The sequence below is a fragment of the Canis lupus genome, chromosome 16, assembly GCF_011100685.1.
Source record: "Canis lupus familiaris isolate Mischka breed German Shepherd chromosome 16, alternate assembly UU_Cfam_GSD_1.0, whole genome shotgun sequence".
Taxonomy (NCBI): domain Eukaryota; kingdom Metazoa; phylum Chordata; class Mammalia; order Carnivora; family Canidae; genus Canis; species Canis lupus.
The window spans coordinates 19,342,890-19,364,629 of record NC_049237.1 but is presented as its reverse complement, the minus strand read 5'-3'; the positions used below and the strand labels follow the sequence as shown (position 1 = coordinate 19,364,629).

Here is a 21,740-nt window from a genome sequence, read left to right as displayed (position 1 = left end):
GGACCCTCAACATTTCTTTTGGTGGTGGTGGGGGGGGGCAGGGGGACAGGATTTCTCCTTTAGAAAAGTATCAGTAGAAGGACTTAACAAAAGTGGCCAGACCAACGGTAATGCAAGGTTATGCTCAGATAGCGGCTACGTGATCTTATATTACAGCACAAAATCAAAACAAGACAATGCAAAAAGAAAAAGTAACTTGGCTCCACATAATTACCTATTATGTTTACCTTATGCGATAGATTATTTACTGACTTTAAGCTTCTTGAATTTGGGAACAAATAATACACAGGTCAGGATAAATGTATTGACTTACTACCATCTTTATAAAAATCGAATATACACACAAACACATCAACAGTTATGGAACTGTATCCATGAAACTTTGATAAGACAACACAAAAGAACTAACAAAGAGCTAAGATTGTTGCTGAATTGAAAGCATCTCCAATAACATTTTAAATTTAAAAGGTCCATATTTACATAGTATGTTAAATGCTTCTGCATCTCATTTTAAATGCATGATAAATAAAGAACAAAGATAATGGTTGCAACAGATCTTCCAAGAGGGTTCAGCTGTCGGTGGTCTGATGTCACTGCGGAAAGTGTATCGACCTTGGAAATAACGTTACTTCCTAATTCTGCTTCTTTCCTTTTCCGCAGTCCCCTTCAAGGAAACCTAAGCCTCTGCTCCTGGGCCAGGGGAACGGGGAGCCTGACAGGGGGCCGTTCCCGACGGCACACAGACTGGGAGCGGGGCCTTCTAACTGCCTGGCCCAAGGCTTTCAAGAATCACAGCAAGAGAAAGATTCCGTGTGTGCAGTTAGAGACACACACGTCCCGGACACGCGTGTCCTACTCAGACAATGACAAAAGCAGATCTTACAGTAGCCACAAGGTCTGTGTTCAACAGTGGCGCCCACGCCACGCAGGACGGCTTAGTTTATCATTACTAACTAGAAAAACAGTGTTTCTGTGCCTACTTTCCAGAGACAAGGTGCTTTTCGGGTTCAAGACCACAGCACACTCAGACTATCCCATTTTATGGCATCAATTGGTCCTCGGTGATACAGGAAGTCCATCAACTGAAAGCCTGCCCATTGCCCAGCGTGGGAAGGTTGTCTGCAGCTCTCTTACCAAGAGCTTCCAGGCTAGCAAGTATGTTACTTCAACACAGCTCTCTGGGGACCGAACCAAATCATCTATGCTTTTTCAATACATAAACACACCCATTACTACTTGTGACCACAGTGGACAAGACAGCCCATGTCAACCAGCTGAGGGCGGGTACACAGCACTACGGGAACCCCTCCACTGGAGCACCGAGGCAGGCCCACACACACCACCTTCCACAGCTCCATCAGGGGCCTTCGGGAACCTGGGAGGCCAGGCACCATAGCCAGAGTCTATTCTAGTGGACCCTACAAGTGCCCATTTGTTTCCTGGCACCAAAATCTTCTGAAAAGTAGCCACCAACAACCACCTTCATTTTCCAGGCTCACTCTTTCCACAGGATGCCATTTCAGAATCAACGCTGCAGTCAAGCCTCACCAGGCCTGGACACTCTCCCCAGCTCGGGTAACTTAAACTGAAAGAATATAAAATGTCACTGTGGAAACCAGCTGACACAGCCCCCACCAGAAGGCGGAGAGGCAGGAAGACGCCTGGCCACGGGGGCTACAGCAGGTCTACGCTCAGCTAACCAGAATCTCTTCTAATTCTACTAATAAACCTGACATGAAATCTTAGGTATAAAATACAGCTAAAAAGTCTGAGTATGCCCTAGTATCTAATACTTGCTCAAATAGTTCAGGTCCACATTAGAATAAATCCGGAACAGTGAATCTCCTTCATGAGCAGAAATACAATAAGGCACTTTTCAAACATTTGCCCAGAACGAATTTTACTAAAGAAAGGCTGCTTTATGGGGAATAAGGGTCTCGCCTAAGGGAACCTACCCAGAACTCCTCAAGTGGGTTCGTGGCGATACGGACACATTTCGGGTTGGCGTTGGGCTTCGTGGCCCCGATGAGGCAGCCATCCCTCACACACACACTCCATGAGGGTGGCCTGCTCCTAGTCTGCAGAAGGATAGCACAGCCCTGCTCAAAGGGCCTTCAAACACAAGAAGTTAATCAAAGCAATGATAGCAGGTTCCCAAAGAATGTCACAGGTCACCGAGCCAGGGACACAAATACGCCCCTCTGGGCTGCATTTAAAAGAGGAAAACCACCCCACACAGGTCTGTGAGCCTCAGGCCACCCATCCACCTCCATGGCAGATCCGCGGGGCAGCCCACAGGCAGGGGATGCCAGAAGGCCCAGAGAGGCGGGACAGGGTCTACCAAGACTGCTGCCTTCTTCGGGGAGGGTGTAAAGGGGTGGGGAGGCCCCTCTGGAACTGGGAATACACAGTCGGTGCTTTCGGAGTATTCACAAGAAGCAGAATCTGCCACACAATTGGCACCATTCCCAACCACCCTCATACCCTGCTTCCCAGGATATACAACTGTCAATCATCATCACCCACATTTGAATCTAGGTTTTTCCAAGAGCCTTTTGAGGGCTTTCTGAGAAGACAGCGCAAGGTACGCTTGGTTGGGTAAACACTTGTCTAGCCTGCACTGAAGATAAGTGCAACCATTATCAAGTATTCTTTGCTGTGAGAAACTACTTAGAATTTGTGACGTTAATGTTCCTTCCTGACTCTAAGTCACTGTGATCGATCCCACAGTACGATCACGAAGAACAATGTCTACATGCATTGTGAGCACTTCGAAAACAAAAGCAAACGAAAACTGTAGTTGTCGGTGGTGACAACAGAACGTGAAGCAGTCTAACAGCAAACCCCAGTCCGCCATGTCCCCAAGTTCAGCTCTGCTGGAATCAGCGCCGGACCATCCGGCACTCCGGACAACAGTTACGCAAGACTGAGGGCGGAGAGGCCTGCGCTCGCGGGGATTGTGCGCTGCAGCTTCCTGAAGAAATGCCACAGCGTGTGTACAGTGTCAGGTCAGCGTCTCCTGCTAGAAATCACTCAACGATCAGGGCCACGTTTATGTGGGACAAATCTATCATGTGCCTGTGGAAATGCAAAGAAACAGTCAGAACAAGCAAACTCCACATGTCCCCAGTCAACTTAAGGTAAAAACTAAGGTAAAATGATGGGTCCGGATTAACGAAAATTCTATAACCATGCAGACGGAGACCAACAGGACAACAAGGGTTGGTGACCCACATTAGGAAGGGTGCGCTGCGTGCACCCTTTATGCACTACTGTGCACAGCTGCCCTGGCAGAGAGCAAACGCCATGGAGCAGTTCTCCCACCCACTCCCACATCACCCTGATCACGGAATACACTGGCTACCTGTGGAATTTCTGTTGAAACGCTAATGCATGAGCTGGTTCCTTGAACTTAGCTATGGCTTTCCGTTGCTGGGGAAGCATCTGTAAACTCTAGAAGAAGAAAACAGAAAAACATTTTAATATCATGTTTTATGTGTTGAGAAGAAAAGAAAAAAAGAAAAGAAAAAGAAAAAGAAAAAGAAAAAGAAAAAGAAAAAGAAAAAGAAAAAGAAAAAGAAAAAGAAAGAAAGGAAAGAGAAAACACCCAATGTATTTATACATTAGCTTTAACACAAAGTTTAAGTCCAGGATGACATTTGGATCATTAAAGAAAACTGTACCTCCCTAGCAATTTTTATCTTATCCAGAGTATCTATCCCAAAACAGTCATTCCCATGAGTAGCATGTATATCCTTCCAGCCTGGTGTTAAGACCTTCCATCACCTGGCCACGTGAGCCACTCCGTCTTCTCCCTCAACCCACCTTGTGAGTCTTGGTGGCAGACAGTTGTGGAGAGTCACTTCCTGTCTGCATGCCATTTTGCCAGGGGATCCTCTGTGTGGCCCTCACTAATAAGCTTTTTAAAGAGCAATACTCATCACACAGGAGGAAACTGCCATTTAGCAAGGGGACCCAACAATTACCACTAGGGTAAACTGAGGCTTTTACATATCTAGCTGGTCACATTTTGCACTTAGAAGTGGATCACTGAGTGACATCGCAAATTAAGTCTTCAGGAGCAAGAGCAACCATCACAGGCAGCTACTCTGCAGTGAAAACCAAGTTATTCTGTGAAGAAGACATGGAAAGAAATGATCCATCGGGTGACAAGAATCTTATTGTCTGAAAAGCAAGCACTGTCAAGAGGTAACTTGTACCTAGTCCTCACACTGGCCCTGAGGAGGACGCACACACGGCTCTGAGTTTTCTCTGAGGCCTTGGGGTCTAGGATCCCAGGATCTGTGAAGGACAGGTCAAAGGAAGAGACCTTGTGATCCATCAGCCAATCCCACTCTCAAGCGCCTAATGCTTCCCAAGCATCCTGATGATGCAGGCAGCTCAGCACGTGTATCTGGGGCACTGAGCAGGTTCCAGCCTCTGCAAAGGGCAGGGCATGCGGCAGCTGAAACGGAACACTGGCTCCCTGGACACACTGCCTCGATGCCTCAGGATAGCACACAACTCGATGCCTCAGGGTCTGAGCTTCTGTCTGCCAGAAAAAATAACTGATGCTAACATATGACCCTTAGAAGCATTGACCTATGTGGGTATTTAGTTTTAAAACATTTGTCAAAGATCTACAATGGAAACACACAGCTAAAAATACCACGTACTCTTCATTTCAGTAACCACAGAACGTCTAACCAGTGAACACCACTGGGAGAGCTCTAAGTAAGCACCCACCTCCCCAAAGTCACCTTTCAGTGCTTCACAAAGAAATAAACTGTTTCAAGTCTCCCCATTACACAGGTGTGTACACAGACCACTTGTAGTCGTCACCAGAGCCCCACCCGAGGACTCCTCCCTGACCTGACTAGGTGCACGGGCAGCCCTCGGGGAGCACAGAGCTGTGTCTGCCCGCCTGGTGTGCTGAAGTGAGCTTAGCAGAATTCTAAATCTTTCTTCTTCTGTGGATATAAAAACTGGAAGCAGAAGAATTTACTGATGATGATTAAAGTTACTGTTAACAGCACAAGAAAAGTGCCATAACGTGGTCTTTAATGACTGTCATCGACTTCTCCCTGGGTGCACCCTCAGCATGCGGCTTCCCCAGCCTCGGAGACACACCCAAAGTATGGGGCAGAGGCCCGCTTTCTCTTCCAAGCCGCCAGTCTCATCTGGCTGCTCACTCCCAGGATGGATGAGTTCTGGCTATTGCCACTCTGAAGCTCTGACACCAGGTGACCCCAGCACCTGCACACAGCCCATAGCTAGGCCCTTCCTCCTGGTCCTGTGTGTGCCTCTGGACCAACCACAGGGCTCGAGGGGCAAGAGTGGCGCCCCCACAGTGACACACCTCATGAGGGAGTCAGGAGAACTTACCTAAATTTACCTCGTCTAAAAATAAAAGAACTTTATTTGGAATTGACAGGAAAAACTAATTTATGATATCACAAGTAATTATTCACTCTACAATTCACAGAATCTGGACTCTGAAAATACCATGCTTTTTTTCTGAGGAAAGAATATGTTTCTACATTTCTAGAGTGATTTCCTTGGGGTGACTTCACAATGTGAAATGAAGGCATGAAGCTTCATTTTTACCATTTACCACATAAAATGGTAAAATGCCTGATGCAAGAGCATGTATTTGTACCTAAGGAGTTTAAACCTCAGTCTGACTGAGGAGATGCCAGTCAGGACATGGCCAGCTGAAATTCCTAAGGACCGGCCTGGTTCTCAAGGAGTCAGCATAGGTAATGAGGACACAGCCTTAAATGTGCTTATCTGTTCCCCTCTATCTACATTTTTGTACCTTCTTTTAAATAACAAGTATTTTCTAGATACAAGACTGAGTGTCAGGAAGTGTCTGACCTACCAAAATAAGAGCTACTAGTAATTTCTGTATTGGGAGCAGGGAAGTAGACACTTCACCGAAAGCCAAAAGCCTTATTTCTGTTCACAGGCTTCCACTTTGAGGTTATATACATCTACGGATCAGTACCATACATCCATACAGTTAAACACCAATTCACCCAGAGGAAAGCCAAATTCACGTTTCTCCAGGCCCCTACCACAGGTGCCATGCTGGCACACAGGCGGAAAGCGAACACCAACTTTCATCCTGACGCCTCATTTTCAGAGGTAAGACGCCTTTGCTTCACTTCCCGAAAACAGGTAACTGCCCTTCTTTATGTAGCAAAATGCAAGATGAAACCCCTTGGTTGGCAGCTGCCTGCTCGGACACCCTGCTACCCTACCGGGGGCCAGCTGTCCGGCCCTGATGGGCTCTGACAGCCCACAGCTGGATCCCAGGGAAGGTCCGTGTTGCTCTGAGCCCCAGGCACCTTCCCTTGTTAGAAGTTGCTTCTCCTTCCAGAAAGAGCCTGTGTGCCTGTGCACACGCTCAGAGAAACGAAAATATTATGGAGACGCTAACAGGGTTCTGAGGCCCTGAAAATCTGTTTAAACTTCTTCCCCTTCCGGGGTACCTGGCTGGCTTCATCAGTGAAGCGTCTGCCTTGGCTCAGGTCATGATCTCAGGGTCCTGGGATCCAGCCCCACATCAGGCTCCCTGCTCAGCGGGGAGCCTGCTTCTACCCCCTCTCCCTCTGCCCCTCCTCCGGATCATGCTCTCTTTCACATATATAAATACAATCTTAAAAGTAAGCAAGTAAACTTACTGCATGAGAACAGTCCCACTGCAGCCCTGACCCAGACACCCGCGGTGGGCCACTTCTGTGGCCCGTCCAACAGCCACAGAGAGTACAGAAGGCTCCCCCTTGTGGGCTGGCACCACCAACCTGATCCTCCCTGTGCCCAGCAGGCCTATGCCCCCTCATGGCACAGGGTGCCCACAGAGGCGGACAGCACCAAGGGCAGGCAGCCGACATGCTCACACTGTCAGTCAGGCCCTGCTCCCGGGCCTCCCACATGCATGCGTGCCACCACCACAGGCTGCTTTGGTGCCCAGCCAGTGTCCTCCTGAATCCCAACGTGCCGCACATCCACCTGTGATTCCACCTGTGATTCCGCGTGCCCCGGGGCCTGTTGCTCGTGCTGACTCGGTGCAGGTACATTCCCATAGTCCGTGCCACTGACGCTGCTGTCCAGCTTCCCTCCTGCAGGACAAACCTGCCCTTTGGAACCCATGCAAGCTCTTCAGAGCTCCCGTGCTGTCACACTGGTCTCCTGAAAATCCCTTCTTCCTTTGGGTTACTGCCACAGTGTTTTCAGGACTTTGCCCAATATGGCTCCAAATCCCGTGGCTACGCCTTTATTCTCCTTACACCTTGTGGCGTGAGTCTGTCCTAAGTCTACACTGACTGCACCTAGAGCTTTTTCTCCCAAATGTCCTGAACTTCAAAACTGAACTGCTTTCACTCAAGATTCCAACCTTTTCTACTTCAGCGACCAACCCCCCACAGTGGGTCAGAACGAACTGCATCTTCAGAACAGGTCAAATGCCCCTACATGAGCCAACCTCACAGAACCGCTCAAAGGAGCACTGCCACACTGCAAGGACAGAGCTGCACTCCAGAACTGCAGTGTCCAGAGGCAGCAAGTAAATGTGCGGGACCTAGAAGGCTGTCCAGCACCCCCACATCCCCACCGAGAGCATACACATGGCCATGGGGTACACCTGCTGCACACCTTGTCCTGTCTTGCTTGCCACCCCTCGAGGGCTATGTGGAGGCTGCCCGTCTCTCCTATCCCCCCAGGACTGCCAGGGTGTGAAGGGACAGTCACAAAGGAGTGGTGATGAGAGTCTGAAGAAAAAGCCCAGACTCACAAAGGAGAAGTGCTCCCTCCAAGAGTTACACATCAAGAACTGGCAACATCAGGACTTGCCCCCAAAGCCTAGTCTCAGAGCCTGACCCCAGTGGTGACTCTGGCTGCACGGTGAGGGGTCACTTCTACTCTTGCCCAGCTCAGGTGCTGCTCCCATGACTGCTACTGGGAGAAGTGAATAGAGAGCGGCAGAGAAGATGTGCACGACTGTTGTCAACACAGCTGACAGTGATAACGACGGGGAACTGGTTACAGATTCTCATTAAATGATTTCAAACCTTCTGCTTTTGTGAGCAAACTACTTTTTTGTTTTTACAACAGGACATTTATAGGATAACAAATTTTTCTTCTTGGCACAATTTTAGGCACAACCTAGCAAACAGGGAAATAAAGACAAGCAAAAAAGCCACAGGTGTTTTAAGTAGCTTACTTCCTGACCTGAAGAGTCCCCTTGGCTTCCGTGTTTCAGGACAGAGCAAGAGGTCAGGTCACTCCTGCAGGAAGCTGTGCAAATCACTAGAGAGCAGCTGGGTGTGTGCTCAGCTGCCCATAGTGCTCATGGGCCCCCCTGTGGTCCCCTGCCCTCCCTATGAGCAAGATGCAGGTGCCTCCCAGAGTCTGGGGATCCAAAGCAGAGCCTTTTCTGAGATGTGGACTCGTGCAACATAGCTACAAGTGAGCACCACGTGGCTCTCACTGGGCCATCTTCCCTGAAACTCTGAAACACACCCCTTACTTCTCATGCCACTGCCACCTTCAGGTTGCAACATTTCTACAAAATCTTGCCATTTTTTCTTATTCTGTAAACAATGAGCCAATACAGAATTTTAAAAAGGACTTTGTAGAGAGGCTTCTGAGTACTGTGTACAGGGATTCGGCACTAGTCTGAGAGAAACGTGCTCATCGAGGCCTGCCGCCACACTGGGAAAGCCTCTCGTATGCCGCAGTTTAAGAAGCAGAGCTTGCATGTTGTCACTGTCATTTCCTCTCATTTAAAGCCCCCAAAGGGGGATCCCTGGGTGGCTCAGTGGTTTGGCGCCTGCCTTTGGCCCAGGGCGTGGTCCTGGAGTCCCAGGATCGAGTCCCGCGTCAGGCTCCTGGCATGGAGCCTGCTTCTCCCTCTGCCTGTGTCTCTGCCTCTCTCTATCGTGAATAAATAAATAGAATCTTAAAAAAAAAAAAAGATTTAAAGCCCCCAAAGAACAGGAGCCTTCCTGCTCTAGACACCACCACTTGCTGTGACACCAAGTGTACACGAGGTGGTGCCAGAGTCCAGGCACACAGAAGCTCAACACCAACTCTTCCTCCCGCCAGGACTGCAGAAGGCCAACGACAGAAGGCCTGGATTAGCCAGCATCATCCCTTCCAAGTGTATTTATACTTAAAGCATAAGTGACTCTTGTTATAAAGGTCTCTGTAAAATGTATAGTTAATATCACTCTTCAGCTCTCTAACATTGGAAGGGACTTGTTTATACTTGTTAGATTTTTGTTGTTGTTGTTGTTAAGAAACTTGACATTTTGTGAATGTGGTGCTTAAATATTTATAAACTCACCCTCAAAATCATCCTATGGGACTAGGACTGGCATGATGCACATACTCTGCTGTGTTCCCCAGGGTGGGAGAAGAGGTCCTTCTGTAAGCGCTAAATACATCATCCCAGGGGTTTCTTCAGGGGCAGATGGGCCCTCACCTTCCACCCCATTGTAAAGGTAACTGATATAATCTAGAGAATTCATTCTCCCCTTCCTAGCTTCCTCTTGCTTTCTAATTAGAACAAGGCATTAAATAATCCAAACCTGTTTCTGTTTGGCTTTTAGTTCCCTCAATCAAACTTTATTTCCAACAGAATGATCTCTAATCCTTTTCATAAACAACAACAACAACAACAAAAAGGGCCATTTAAGAGATCTATAAGCCCCAATGCAAAATGCAAAATTCAAGTGTTAAGATGAGTACACTGAGGTTAGGTGACTTAGCAACAGCTCCAAGCAGCCACTGGCTCTCACTCATTGTGTTGAGAAGCAAGTAGCAGCACTATTCAGACCTGAAAACTGTATTTCAGTTGAGGACACTCCAGAGAAATATCAAGACTACCTGTGAGGAAGCAAAGCCACGATCATTAGCAGGTCACATGTGGAAAGCGGCCATGCTGTCACCTCCCGGGGACACGAGACTGCCCATGAGCTCTCCCAGGGAACACCAGTCCTCAGAACTCCCACAGGAGGCTCTGGTTTATTAGTCTGGATTCACTGCTACACTGTTACTGGAGCCCATTCTCCACCACCATTTGTGGGAGAGTCTCAGACCAGGATAAGCACCTGTTCATGAACCTACGATGCTCCGCAAACTGATCCCCGTTGTGATGACCTGTGCGAAGGGGCTGCCTGTGAAGGCAGTGCAAAAGCCCCAGATAACGGACAGCTGTCTCTGGCCACACCACTGCAAGAGACTATACTGAAAATGGAAGCTCAAATTCTTGGTTAACTTTCTCTTATGACACACAAATAAAAATTAACCCTAACCATATCCCTGGGAATCGAAAGGTGGAAGTCGCTATGCCTGAACAGGGAAAGTTTTGGAAGAGATTTCATCCATGCCTCACGTTCAGAGACTCAACAGTAGCAGATTTCAAACATGTTAAGAATTATTTGTATCAACTCTAGTCTGAAAATGTAACCCCATTCACTCATGTAGCAAGAGGCTATAAAACATCCTGAAAGGAAAGCATGCAGAAATCTGACAGTCACACTCCACCTCCTGACCATGCAGGATGTGTGTGACCCAGTGCTGATGGCATCTGGGATGGGAGGGGGTAGGGGGAGGCCAAGTGCAGGACCACAGGACCAGAGAGACACAGGGCTCAAGGAAAACCAGGACCACCCACTTCCCTAATGGTTTACCTACAGGACTCTAGAAGATGCAGATTTCAGGGGTTTAAATGGAGAATTCTGTTTACTACAGAACTGAAGCCATATCTGCAGCCTGCTTGTCAGAGATTTTTTAAGCATTTAGAAGTAACTCATTTTAAGATTAAGAGATCAAAATATAGTATATGTTACTTCATGTCTGTAAAATCTAAACCAAGTTTCATAGCTGATAACATGTGAGCTATTTCTGGAAATTAAGGTCAAGAAGGCCAAATGCTTTACAAGTTTTAAGTTGTTACAAACAAAAGTGTATTACAGAACAAAAAATATAGATGTATAGGTGCCTATGTGAACTTTAGGATAATATGAGGATTTCAAAGGATAATTGTTCAGTTGGCAAAGTTATTTCATAAATTTCATGACTGAGCACCTAAAAATTTCCAAATAACTGAACTCTAAAGCAAGAGTTCTGATATCAGGGATGCACAGTAAATAAAATATGTGTCTTTCTTCTTAAATATGTTATTTTAACAGGAAATACCAACACAAAGGGAACTTAAATCAAGACATAACTGAGTCCTAGGAAGGGGCCCCAGGTGACCCACCTGAATGGGGCCTACTGACATGAGTAGGTTCTTCAGCTGGACATCAGTAGTGGACGAAGAAAGCCCTTCAACAGACACGACACAGGGCTGAGGCTTACACTCCACCACGCGGAGGTTCTGCTTGTTCGGCATCAGGCGCCCCCGGCCCATCGGTCCTGCCACCCCTCGTCCTCTCCCGTGCATGATGACCTGGCAACAACAGAAGTACTATGTGACTTTCCAGTTGTGGGGTTATTTCCCACAGAGAGTAAGATTATAAAAGTGATCAAACAACTCAGAATCCATTAAAATAGACGATAAGCTACAGGATCTTGTGTATTTTTCATCCACTACCACAGCAGGGTTTAATGTCTAAATGAAACCAAACCCAGCAAATCTGGATAGAGGCAAGGAAGGAAGGAGAAGTAGCTAAGTGTGGATCTATCTTGGTACTAAGCACCAAGTATGGTATGAGTAAGTACCTTCTGTGTAAGCACCATTTGCAGATGAAGCAGGAGGATCAGAGGGGTTGAATAACTTATTTGGGTCTGGTCCTAATAGCCCTAGAGCCCAAATCTCTCCCAGCATACTCCAGGCCACATCAGTGGGGATTGGTGCCATCACACAGCCTCCACAAGCCACAGTATTAAGTACCCAAGTCTCCTTGTGACTCTGCGTAGCTGGTACCCTGAGAACCTAAAAGGCAGGTTCCATAGCTGGGGTCACTTCCCAGCTGCCGCACACCACAGTCCCACACGCTGCAAGTTTCTACAGAGCTTTAACAACACCAAAAAAATCCAAGCTGCAGCAATGCCCATGTGCCCACCCCCACCACAGTGATGATGTCACTGGCTTAAGGCAGGTCCCAGACCTTAGGAGTTTCTTAAGTTGCCCAAGGGTTCAAAACCATTGTTCTGGGATCCTTTAAAGAAGAGGAGATAGCAGAATCCTTCTGGTATTTTCTAATTAGAAAATTAGATACAGCACCAAGTGCCAAGTGCTTTCTCTAAAACAAAACTCCTCCTCTGCAGGGTAGCAGTGAAATGAAGGCACCAAAATTCCTCTTGGGAAGTAAGTTTTTGAAAAGTACAAAAAGATATTACAAGAGATATCACACTGGAAAACACATCAAAAAATGCATGCAAACCACATCAATAAGATAAAGGATAAAAACCATATGATTATTTCAATATGCAAAGAAAGCATCTGACAAAGTACAACATCTATTCATGATAAGAAGCAACAACATAGGTCTAGAGGGAATATACCTTAACATGATAAAGGTTATATATGAAAAACCCATAGCCAACATCATCCTCAATGGGGAAAAACTGAGAGCTTGCCTCCAGAGGTCAGGAACAAAACAGGTTCATTGTCACCACTTCGATTCCTCACAGTACTGGAAAGTCCCAGCCTCAGCAATCAGACAAGCAAAAGAAATAAAAGGCATCCAAACTGGTAAGGAAGAAGCAAAACTCTATTTATAGATGACATGATACTACATATAGAAAACCCAAAAGACTCCAACAAAAAACTACTAGAACTGATAAATGAACTCAGTAAAGTCGGAGGATACAAAATCAATGTATAAGAATCTACTGCATTTCCATATACTAATAATGAAACAACATCACGAGATATTAAGAAAACAATCTAATTATCGTGAACAAAGGAAGAAAGGGTATCCAGTGGGAAAAAGTCTCTTCAACAAATGGTGTTGGGAAACTGGACATCCACATGCAGAAGAAAGAAAGTGGACCACTTTCTTAGGCCATACACAAACATATACTCAAAATGGACTAAGGACCTAAATATGAGACCTGAAATCATAATCCTAGAAGAGGTTACAGGCAGTAATTTCTATGGCATTCGCAATAGCGACATTTTCCTAGATGTATCTCCTGAGGCAAAGCAAGCAAAAGCAAAATTAAACTACTGGGAGTACATCAAAATAAAAAGTTTCTGCACTGTGAAGGAGATGGCCAACAAAACTACAAGACAACCCTACAGAATGGGAGAAGATATTTATAAAGGGTGAGTATTCAAAATAGATTAAAAAAACACAATTCAACACCCCCCAAAAAAAATAATCCAGTTTAAAAATGGGCAGAAGACATGAACAGACATTTCTCCAAAGACGACATCCAGATGGCCAAAAGACACATGAATAGATAGATGTCAACACTGCTCATCATCAGGGAAGTGCAAATCAAAACCACGGTGAGCCACCTGACACCTGTCAGAACGGCTAAAATCAAAAACAAATAGGTACACTACAGAAGCAGCCCAAATGTCTCAGACAGATGAGTGGATAAAAAAGATGTGGTGTAATATATACACCTGGAATATTATTCAGCCATAAAAAAAGAATGAAATCTTGCCATTTGCAATGGTGTGGATGGAGTAAGAGAGTATTATGCTAAGTGAAGTCAGTCAGGGACAAATACCATACGATCTCACTCTTTATGTGGGATGTTAAGAAAGAAAAGAAATGTACAAAGAAAAAAAGAAACCAAGAAATAGACTCTTAACTCTAGAGAACAAACTGATGGTCATCAGAGGGGAGGTGGGTGGGGGAAAGGGGATTAAAAGTGCACTTTTGGGGATCCCTGGGTGACTCAGCAGTGCCACCTTTGGCCCGGGGCGTGGTCCTGGAGTCCTGGGATCGAATTCCGCATTGGGCTCCCTACATGGAGCCTGCTTCTCCCTCTGCCTATGTCTCTGCCTCTCTCTCTCTCTCTCTCTCTCATGAATAAATAAGATCTTAAAAAAAAAAAGTGCACTTTTCATGACGAACACTGAGTAATATAAGGAATTGCTGAATCACGATACTGTCCATCTGAAACTTAACAATGTATGTTAACACCACACTAGAATTTTTAAAAAAAATTGTTAAGTAAAATTGGCTGGATACCAGCAATAAATAAGTATTCTTATATTCAGGCTAGAAGTTATAATATTAATAATAATATCCTTTACCCAATGGTTACTTATACACCAAGGACCATGCTTTTTATATGTATCTTCTTATGAAATCTTCCCAAGAGCCCACATAAGCCAGGAACGACGAAGGTTTTAGACGTGCACAGCTGTATGGGGGAAGGGGCCTCTAACGTCTCAGCCCAACTGAAGCCAGTTTAGACTGCGGCAACCTTCAAAGACGGGAGATAAGACTTAATGTCTATACTCGTCTTCTGTTGCAAAAAGGGAATAATTTCATTTGCTCCTACATCATCAAGAGCTTATGATATAATATATACTAAGTAATTTAAATATTTCAAAGACCCCAAATGGCTTTCATATTAATATGATTACTACTTAGTATCAGTAAAAGAACAAGTAGAGAGATGGGAATATCTAGTAGACTGCCGAGCTTTCTAGAAGAACTCAAAGCAGATGTTGCTGCCCTGCTTCCTTCCTTACATAATTCCATCAGACAAGGGGCATCTGACCTATGCACCCAGAGGGGACTTCACTGTCAGGCAGAGAGGCGAAGGCTTTGGGGAAGCCACAAGGAGGGCTCCCCAACCAGCTGAGGGGAAGGGCACCCTACTACAGGGATCTAACAGGACAAGGTGGACACTCCTCTCCTAGGGAAGACTTTAAATTCTTATCATGTTCTTCACACACGGTCCTTCACCCCCAAAGGGCTTGCTTTCCCACCAGGGACCTGGGCAATGGTTCTCTGTCTGCGGAGTCTGGCAAACCAGCAACCTGGGGAAGGAAATGTACAGGACTGGGATCTGTGAGCACAGGCTTGTCTCCAGAGCAGGGCCAGAGCTGCAGCGAACCACCACACCCCCGGTTGTGTGGGCTCTCCAAGTTGTCCCATTAAAAAGTCACGAGGGGAAAGTGCTTTTGTGAACACATTTACTTTCAAAGCCAGAACAAAGGAAATTATGGCTCATTTCTTAATTTACTTGAGCCCTCATACTATGCACTAGACACTCGTATCTGAGAACTGTCCAGATGTTGACCACTGTGACTAGTAGGACATCTACGCATTCCCGGCACTCAGGCATCATGTGCCCACGGCGCGGCCCAGGTAACAGGCAATACCTTCTTGGCCGGATGAACTCCCTGGATGCTCTTGATGCCTGGGGGGCCGGCCGAGTGCACGTGGGAGCCCACCGGCGGGTGCTGGGGCTGCTGAAGAGCCCCCTTGGTCAGCGTCACCTTGCGGGCGGGCTGCTGTCTCACTTCTGGGGGCTGCGGGAGCCGCTGGGGCTGGCCCTCAGGGTGAAAAAAGCCGTCGCTCTCTCCTCCCTGCTGAAACAAGGCAGCGAGCTGGTCAGTACCCGCATGGCCAGGCGGCCTTCCCCAGCATCGGGGAGTCCGCCTCAGCGCTCAACTGAGAGCAAAACTATTTCAAGCAGGTGAGAAACCAAACCTGTCATTTCACTAGAGCCACTAAGGAAATTCCTCATCTGACAGTGTTTGGGTTTTAATCATATCTTTGAAATTTAAAACACGAAGATCTTTAATTACAGGATCCACTCAAGAGGTCTGTGATTAAAGTAAATGCTGTTTAGCTCACTGAAAGACTGCTTAACTTTAAAAATACGTCATACTCAAAATGTATTTGCCATTTTCAAGAGCATTCTTGTTAAAATCTGAGTTTGCACAGGCAGTGGTTTAAAACTTTTAACCCATTTTCAGACCTAATTCCAGGTGGACTGTCTTCGGGACGCATCTCTCTGGCTGTGGCCATAGGCCTGGAGACACAGCACTGACCCCTGGTTCTCTCCTACCCCCCTGCCTCCCGCTGAGACGCCAAGTGCCTCATCCTAAGGAGTCAGTGATTTCAGAGGAGGGAGTCGTGGGCCCTATTACCAGCTTTAGGAGTATCAGAAATCTAACTTTTGAGTTTTACTAACAATCCTTCATTTCTTGACCTTAAAATTGTTATGATGTCACTCAGACCATGAGTCCCCAAATTGAGACTGGACTAATCAATCTCCCCCAGAGACGTGGTCTTCACTGGACAGTCAGGAAGTTTTCAATCAGCAATAAGGAGCAGGCCACACACAGGGAAGGTCAGAGCATTTGCATGACAAGACCCTAACTTTTCCCCTTAGGGAGAGCCACCTGCCTCAACCCATCCTTTTCTTTTGCCAATAACTTTCTTGCTCCATCCTCCTTCTATAAAAAATCTTTCTTTGTGTACATCTCCTGGGAGCCTCCTCTGCTTGCTGTCCAATTCATAAATATTTAATAAAGCCAATTAGATCTTTAAAAGGTTCTCAAAGTTTTGCTATTTAACACATTCACACTGTACTATTTATGTTCACGATACCACAAGGCAGCATAAGAAAATCTCTCTGGATGGTGCCTGTTGGCTAGGTTCAATATTAAATGCAGTGTCTCTCCAAAAGAGTAGCTGGTGACCAAAAAGTAAGTGTGTATAGCAAGAAAATCCTCTTTGCCCTCCTAAGTCACAAAATCTGAACAGCAACAGATGTGTGAGAGTGAACAGTAAGATTCTATCCCTGGTCAGCACAGGAGGTGGGCTCAGTGGGCAGCGCTCTGCCCTCGCAGCCTGCTCTGCGGCCCCTGTGATCCAAAAGGAACTGGGTGGCAGGCACTGAGGGGGGCACTTGACAGGATGAGCACTGAGTGTTATACTATGTATGTTGGGAAATTGAACTCCAATAAAAAAATATACACATAAAAAAAAAAACCAAAAGGAACTGGGTGAATGAGCTCAGCAGCAGCCCTTGTACTCTGTGCTCTCTCCCCTCTAAACTTATCTTTTAGAGACAGTTTAATGGCATAAAGTGAAGGGACAGGGGCTGGAGCAAGATAGGTGTAGATAAGATTAGTGTAAAAACTGCCCAAAGTAATTGGGACCCAAGAAAAATGAGATTAAAAATGTCACATGTGGCAGGGTTTTTGGCTACAGCGACATGAAGAGGATAGCAAATCTCCTCCCCCCAAGACAAATATTTAACTGGACAAAACCATCCAGAACAAGCATTTCAGGTCTCTGGGAATGAACAATAGTCAAACAAGACACAGAGCAGCACCTGGTGCAGGGCCATCTTTGCTCCTCAACAGGGCTCCCCAGGCGACCCAGACGGCAGAGCTGGTGTGGCCTGCAGGCCTGAGGAGCCCTGCAGCACAAGCAGGGCAGTCAGCACAGTCAGGACGAGCAGCCACCTCAGAGGGAAGGGAATGGGGAACACCCACCGAACCGTCAGCCCCCGTCCTTTCTGGAACAATAGTCAACCAGCCAGTAATCTGAGAAACAGAATGAGAAATCTTGGAAATGAAAGAGCTCTCCACCGGTGCCAGGGAGCCAGGGAAGCTCATGGGTGTGCGAGGGCCCAAGGGGGTGGGTAGGAAGGGCAAGTGCTGCCCCACTCACAGACCACTGGCCAATCTCTTCCTGAATGACCGACCAGCCGACCAACAAGCTATGTAACAACATGCTCAAACCACAGGAAGCCAGGCTAAGAAATGAAAGAATAAAAAACTGATAAAAAATTCTTCTGAATAAAAACACAACATATCAAAATCTAAAGCAGTTATGTCAGAAAGGAAAATAAATCTGAAACCAAGAACCTGAGCTTTTATCTCTAGAAGCTGGGGAGGGCGGAGGATCCAATCCAAAATACAAGGAAGGAAACGGTAAGATACAGCAAAAAGCAATGACTAGGAAACAGAAAAATAGAGAAAAATTAATGAAACCAAAAGTTGCATTTTTGAGATCAACAGAACCGATGACCTCTAACGATCAAGAAAAAGGAAGGGTGCCAAAGACCACAGTCAGAAATAACCGAGCCGTTATCACCACAGCCCCTACCAAAATGAAAAAGGACGTCATGACCAGCTTTATACCAAGTCAGGCCACCGAGGTGAAATGAGACTTTCACCGAGGTGAAACACCAAAACAGATTCAAGAAGAAAGAGAAAATCTGAAAAGACACTGAGGTGGTAGTGAAAACCCCCCCCGCAAAGAAAAAGCCAGATGAACTTCCTGGTGAACCTTGTCAGAGCCTCTTTCAGAAAAGAGAGGGGGAGGAAGAACCTTCCTACTCGCCCTCTGAGGCTGGCATGACCCAGATGGAAACGCTGAAGACCTCCCAAGAGAGGCAAGCCACAAAAGAACATCCTCAACAAATGTGCATGAGGAAAGTTCTGTACTAGAGCATCATGCACCGTGAGCAAGCACCGTTTAGCCCAGGAATGCAAGGCTGGTTGTACACTGGCAAACCACGTCATCGCCTGTACTGGTGCAGCAAAAGCATTCTCAATTAAAACTCTCAGCAAACCAGGGATGGAAGGAACCTCTGTCGACTCATAAAGGGCATCCCCTACAAATGGGCAGCTCACATCATGCTTGGTAATGAAGACTGAGTGCTTTCTCCTAAGGACCACTTATGTTCACACTGCCCCCACTGGTCAGGGACACTCAGTTTACCTATTTATCACCTGGGGAGAGTTCTAATCCTAGCCATCCTGGGCTTAAATCCAGAACCATCCATTTTGGACTCTGTGGAGCTGGGATCTCGACATGAGCATATTTTAAAGGCTCTGTGGGTGATGGCTGTGCAGATAAGGCTGTGGATGGCTGAACCAGACAGGTGCCTCCTGACCTGCCATGACTCTGCCTCCAATAAGTGCATTATCACTGCCAGCTGAGAGTCATTCCTACCTTACAGAGAAAGATCCCCAAATGAAAATGGAAGCACTGTGGGAAAGATAGGCCACGCTACAAGACCACAATCCACAGAAACATTTCAGCTGCTGGTCTGTGTTTCTCAAAGCTGCTCCCCAGGTCTTCCACTCAAGGTGGAAGTTGGTGCCCGAGCCAGGCAGGGGTGGCCTATTCTAGGTGCACAAGGTTTCAAAGTCCTTACCTTGAAAAGCTATGTGACCTCTGTTTTTTGGATATGTTTGAATTTTTCTTTTCTTTTAAAGAGGGCATGGGGAGTGGGACAGAGGGAGAGGAAGACTCTCAAGGAGGCTCCATGCCCAGCACCGAGGCTGACATGGGACTCAATCCCACAACCCCGAGATCGTGACTGAGTGGAAATCAAGAGTCAGACACTTAACCAACTGAGTTACCTGGGTGCCCTTTGAATTTTTCTATACTATAAAATTGAAAACCTTAAGGACATATACCACATATCCTCATCTTTCTCAAGAGCCAGGGATCCATTACTAACTTATTTAAAATCCTGAAATTGCATTAGTATGAGATTCATGTATTTCCTATGCATATGTTGAGAAAAACATTCCTCTTTTTCCCATGCACTGACACTTCACACGAAGTCCCAGGTCCTACAAGACGCCGATGTCAGGTGCAGGCGTAGCCAGCCCCGCAAATTCTCCACACAGCTCAGCTACACAAGAGTCTACTGATTGATTGATTCTCCAACTTCCACCCTTTTCACCCACATGAGTAAATGAACTGGCTAGGTCCTGGTTAGCTCTAAGGGAAAGCCTTCTACTGTAGGGACTTAAGGGATCTAAATAAACTCCCTGGAAGCCGACCCGATGAACAGTTCAAGGATTCCTAAAGCACATGCTACGCTATAAGCATCTATAAAAACAAGAGGTTTAGACCTCATCAATCTATTTTGTTCACTATGCCCAAATTTCTTGTCCATGCCAAAGGCCTGAGGTATCTACTGAATAAATCAGTAACTAGTGCATGGTACTTTTAAAAACTGAGTAATTCTCAATGTGCTACAAAAAAGTTGATGGTATAAGGACGCTAGGTTACAGCCACTGTCAATTAGGACACAGATTATTTCCTCAACGTCACTATGAGGCTAAATAGGGCAGCTTTCAAGGCAGCAGTACTACCCTGTGCATCAGAAACAATTATGCCACGCTGCAGAGCAGATAATTAGCTGCTACATACGACCTAAAAAGGGTGATATTCACATGGACAGACAGAATGAATATTGCCATCTTATTTTGCTTTCTCAATCCAAGGCTAAAAACAAGATAATCTAGGTAGTGAAATTTAATTTAAAAAGAAGAGCTCCCCATCGAAAGACGAATGGATAGAAAGAAGATGTGGTTTATGTATACAATGGAATATTACTCAGCCATTAGAAACGACAAATACCCACCATTTGCTTCAACGTGGATGGAACTGGAGGGTATTATGCTGAGTGAAGTAAGTCAATCGGAGAAGGACAAACAGTGTATGTTCTCATTCATTTGGGGAATATAAATAATATTGAAAGGGAATATAAGGGAAGGGAGAAGAAATGTGTGGGAAATATCAGAAAGGGAGACAGAACATAAAGACTCCTAACTCTGGGAAACAAACTAGGGGTGGTGGAAGGGAAGGAGGGAGGGGGGTGGGGGTGAGTGGGTGACGGGCACTGAGGGGGACACTTGACGGGATGAGCACTGGGTATTATTCTGTATGTTGGTAAACTGAACACCAATAAAAAACTGATTTATTAAAAAATAAAATAAAATAAAAAGAAGAGCTCCACCAAAAGTAAGATATTCTAACGAGTCTATGTTGAGGTATACAATGTATATATGTATCTGGATGATGAATATAGAATACTCGTGGTAACCTGATGATTTTTAAACTGGGAACCAAATTGAGAACAGAGACGTTTAGTCAAGAAATACTCCAAATAATAAAAATTCTCTTCATTGTTACTTTGAGTAAGAGACTGGTGCTAGTTACTATAAGAGACTATAATGTCAGATAAAAACCCTGAAAAACAAAGTTCTGAACTTTTATCTACCTTTCTAGAAAAGTTTACTCTTTAAAGCTTTATCCCCAAAGTTTAGGAAAAACAGGTACCACAGAAGCCTCTCCGTTCCTCATTTGTGAAGAGAAAAACTTAACTTTCCTTATGTAGAATGGAGCATGAAAGCTTGTGACATCAAGAAAGGGTCCCAGTCATGGTGTACAAGGCCTCCTTTAGGGTTTTCTAAGAAATGATGATAATACCATTTCTAGAAGTGGTTCTCCTCTCCTACCGCTCTGCCCCTGGGCCCAATCTCAGGGCCACAGGGTCTCTGTCCTCCTCCTCCTCGCCTGGCCTGCATCCTCCTTGTCCTCGGAAGTCCACCCCCCTCCCCCCGCACCTCCCCCCCCCCCCCCCCCCCCCCCCGCATTACCCTCCTGCCCACCACGTGTTAAGTGCTTTGTGCTTCACAGCAGTAACCACCAAAGCCATTCTGTTCACCATTAGCTGGAAGGGGAGCCCCACGGGAGGCACTGGTCCCCAAAGCATCCTCAGATGAGAGAATGAGCAGGTGGATGATAAACACTTGTTGAGCAAACGATGCACACAGAAAGGGGGATATTTCAGGCAGCGATTATGACGAATGTCCAGCTTTTAAGAAAAACCATTCCTATTACTTTTTTATTGGAAAGTGGGAGGAAGCCCTGGATAAGCTCTAGAGGTGCTCATATTTTAATCAATTTTTTATACCTTCCATAGCTGTAAATAACATGCTCTAGAGCAGAAATTTCCAAGGCATTCCTAGGATCCTGATCACCAAG

General features: G+C 46.0%; 1 protein-coding gene across 5 annotated transcripts in view; it reads right to left on the bottom strand.

Moving 5' to 3' along the window:
• Nucleotides 1–300: 300 nt before the first annotated feature.
• RBM33 (RNA binding motif protein 33) overlaps nt 301–21,740 on the bottom strand; it is a 141,085-nt gene continuing 119,645 nt past the window's right edge. For 3 of the 5 annotated variants that reach the window (XM_038559809.1, XM_038559811.1, XM_038559812.1), the window contains 4 exons: nt 15,308–15,517; nt 11,270–11,458; nt 3,365–3,453; nt 301–3,078 (listed from right to left, as the gene is read on the bottom strand). In XM_038559809.1, coding sequence (XP_038415737.1) covers nt 3,030–3,078; nt 3,365–3,453; nt 11,270–11,458; nt 15,308–15,517 — 537 coding nt within the window. In that variant the 3' untranslated portion in view covers nt 301–3,029. The remainder of the gene's footprint in view (nt 3,079–3,364; nt 3,454–11,269; nt 11,459–15,307; nt 15,518–21,740) is intronic. The other 2 variants (XM_038559810.1, XM_038559813.1) reach the window with 1 other exon arrangement.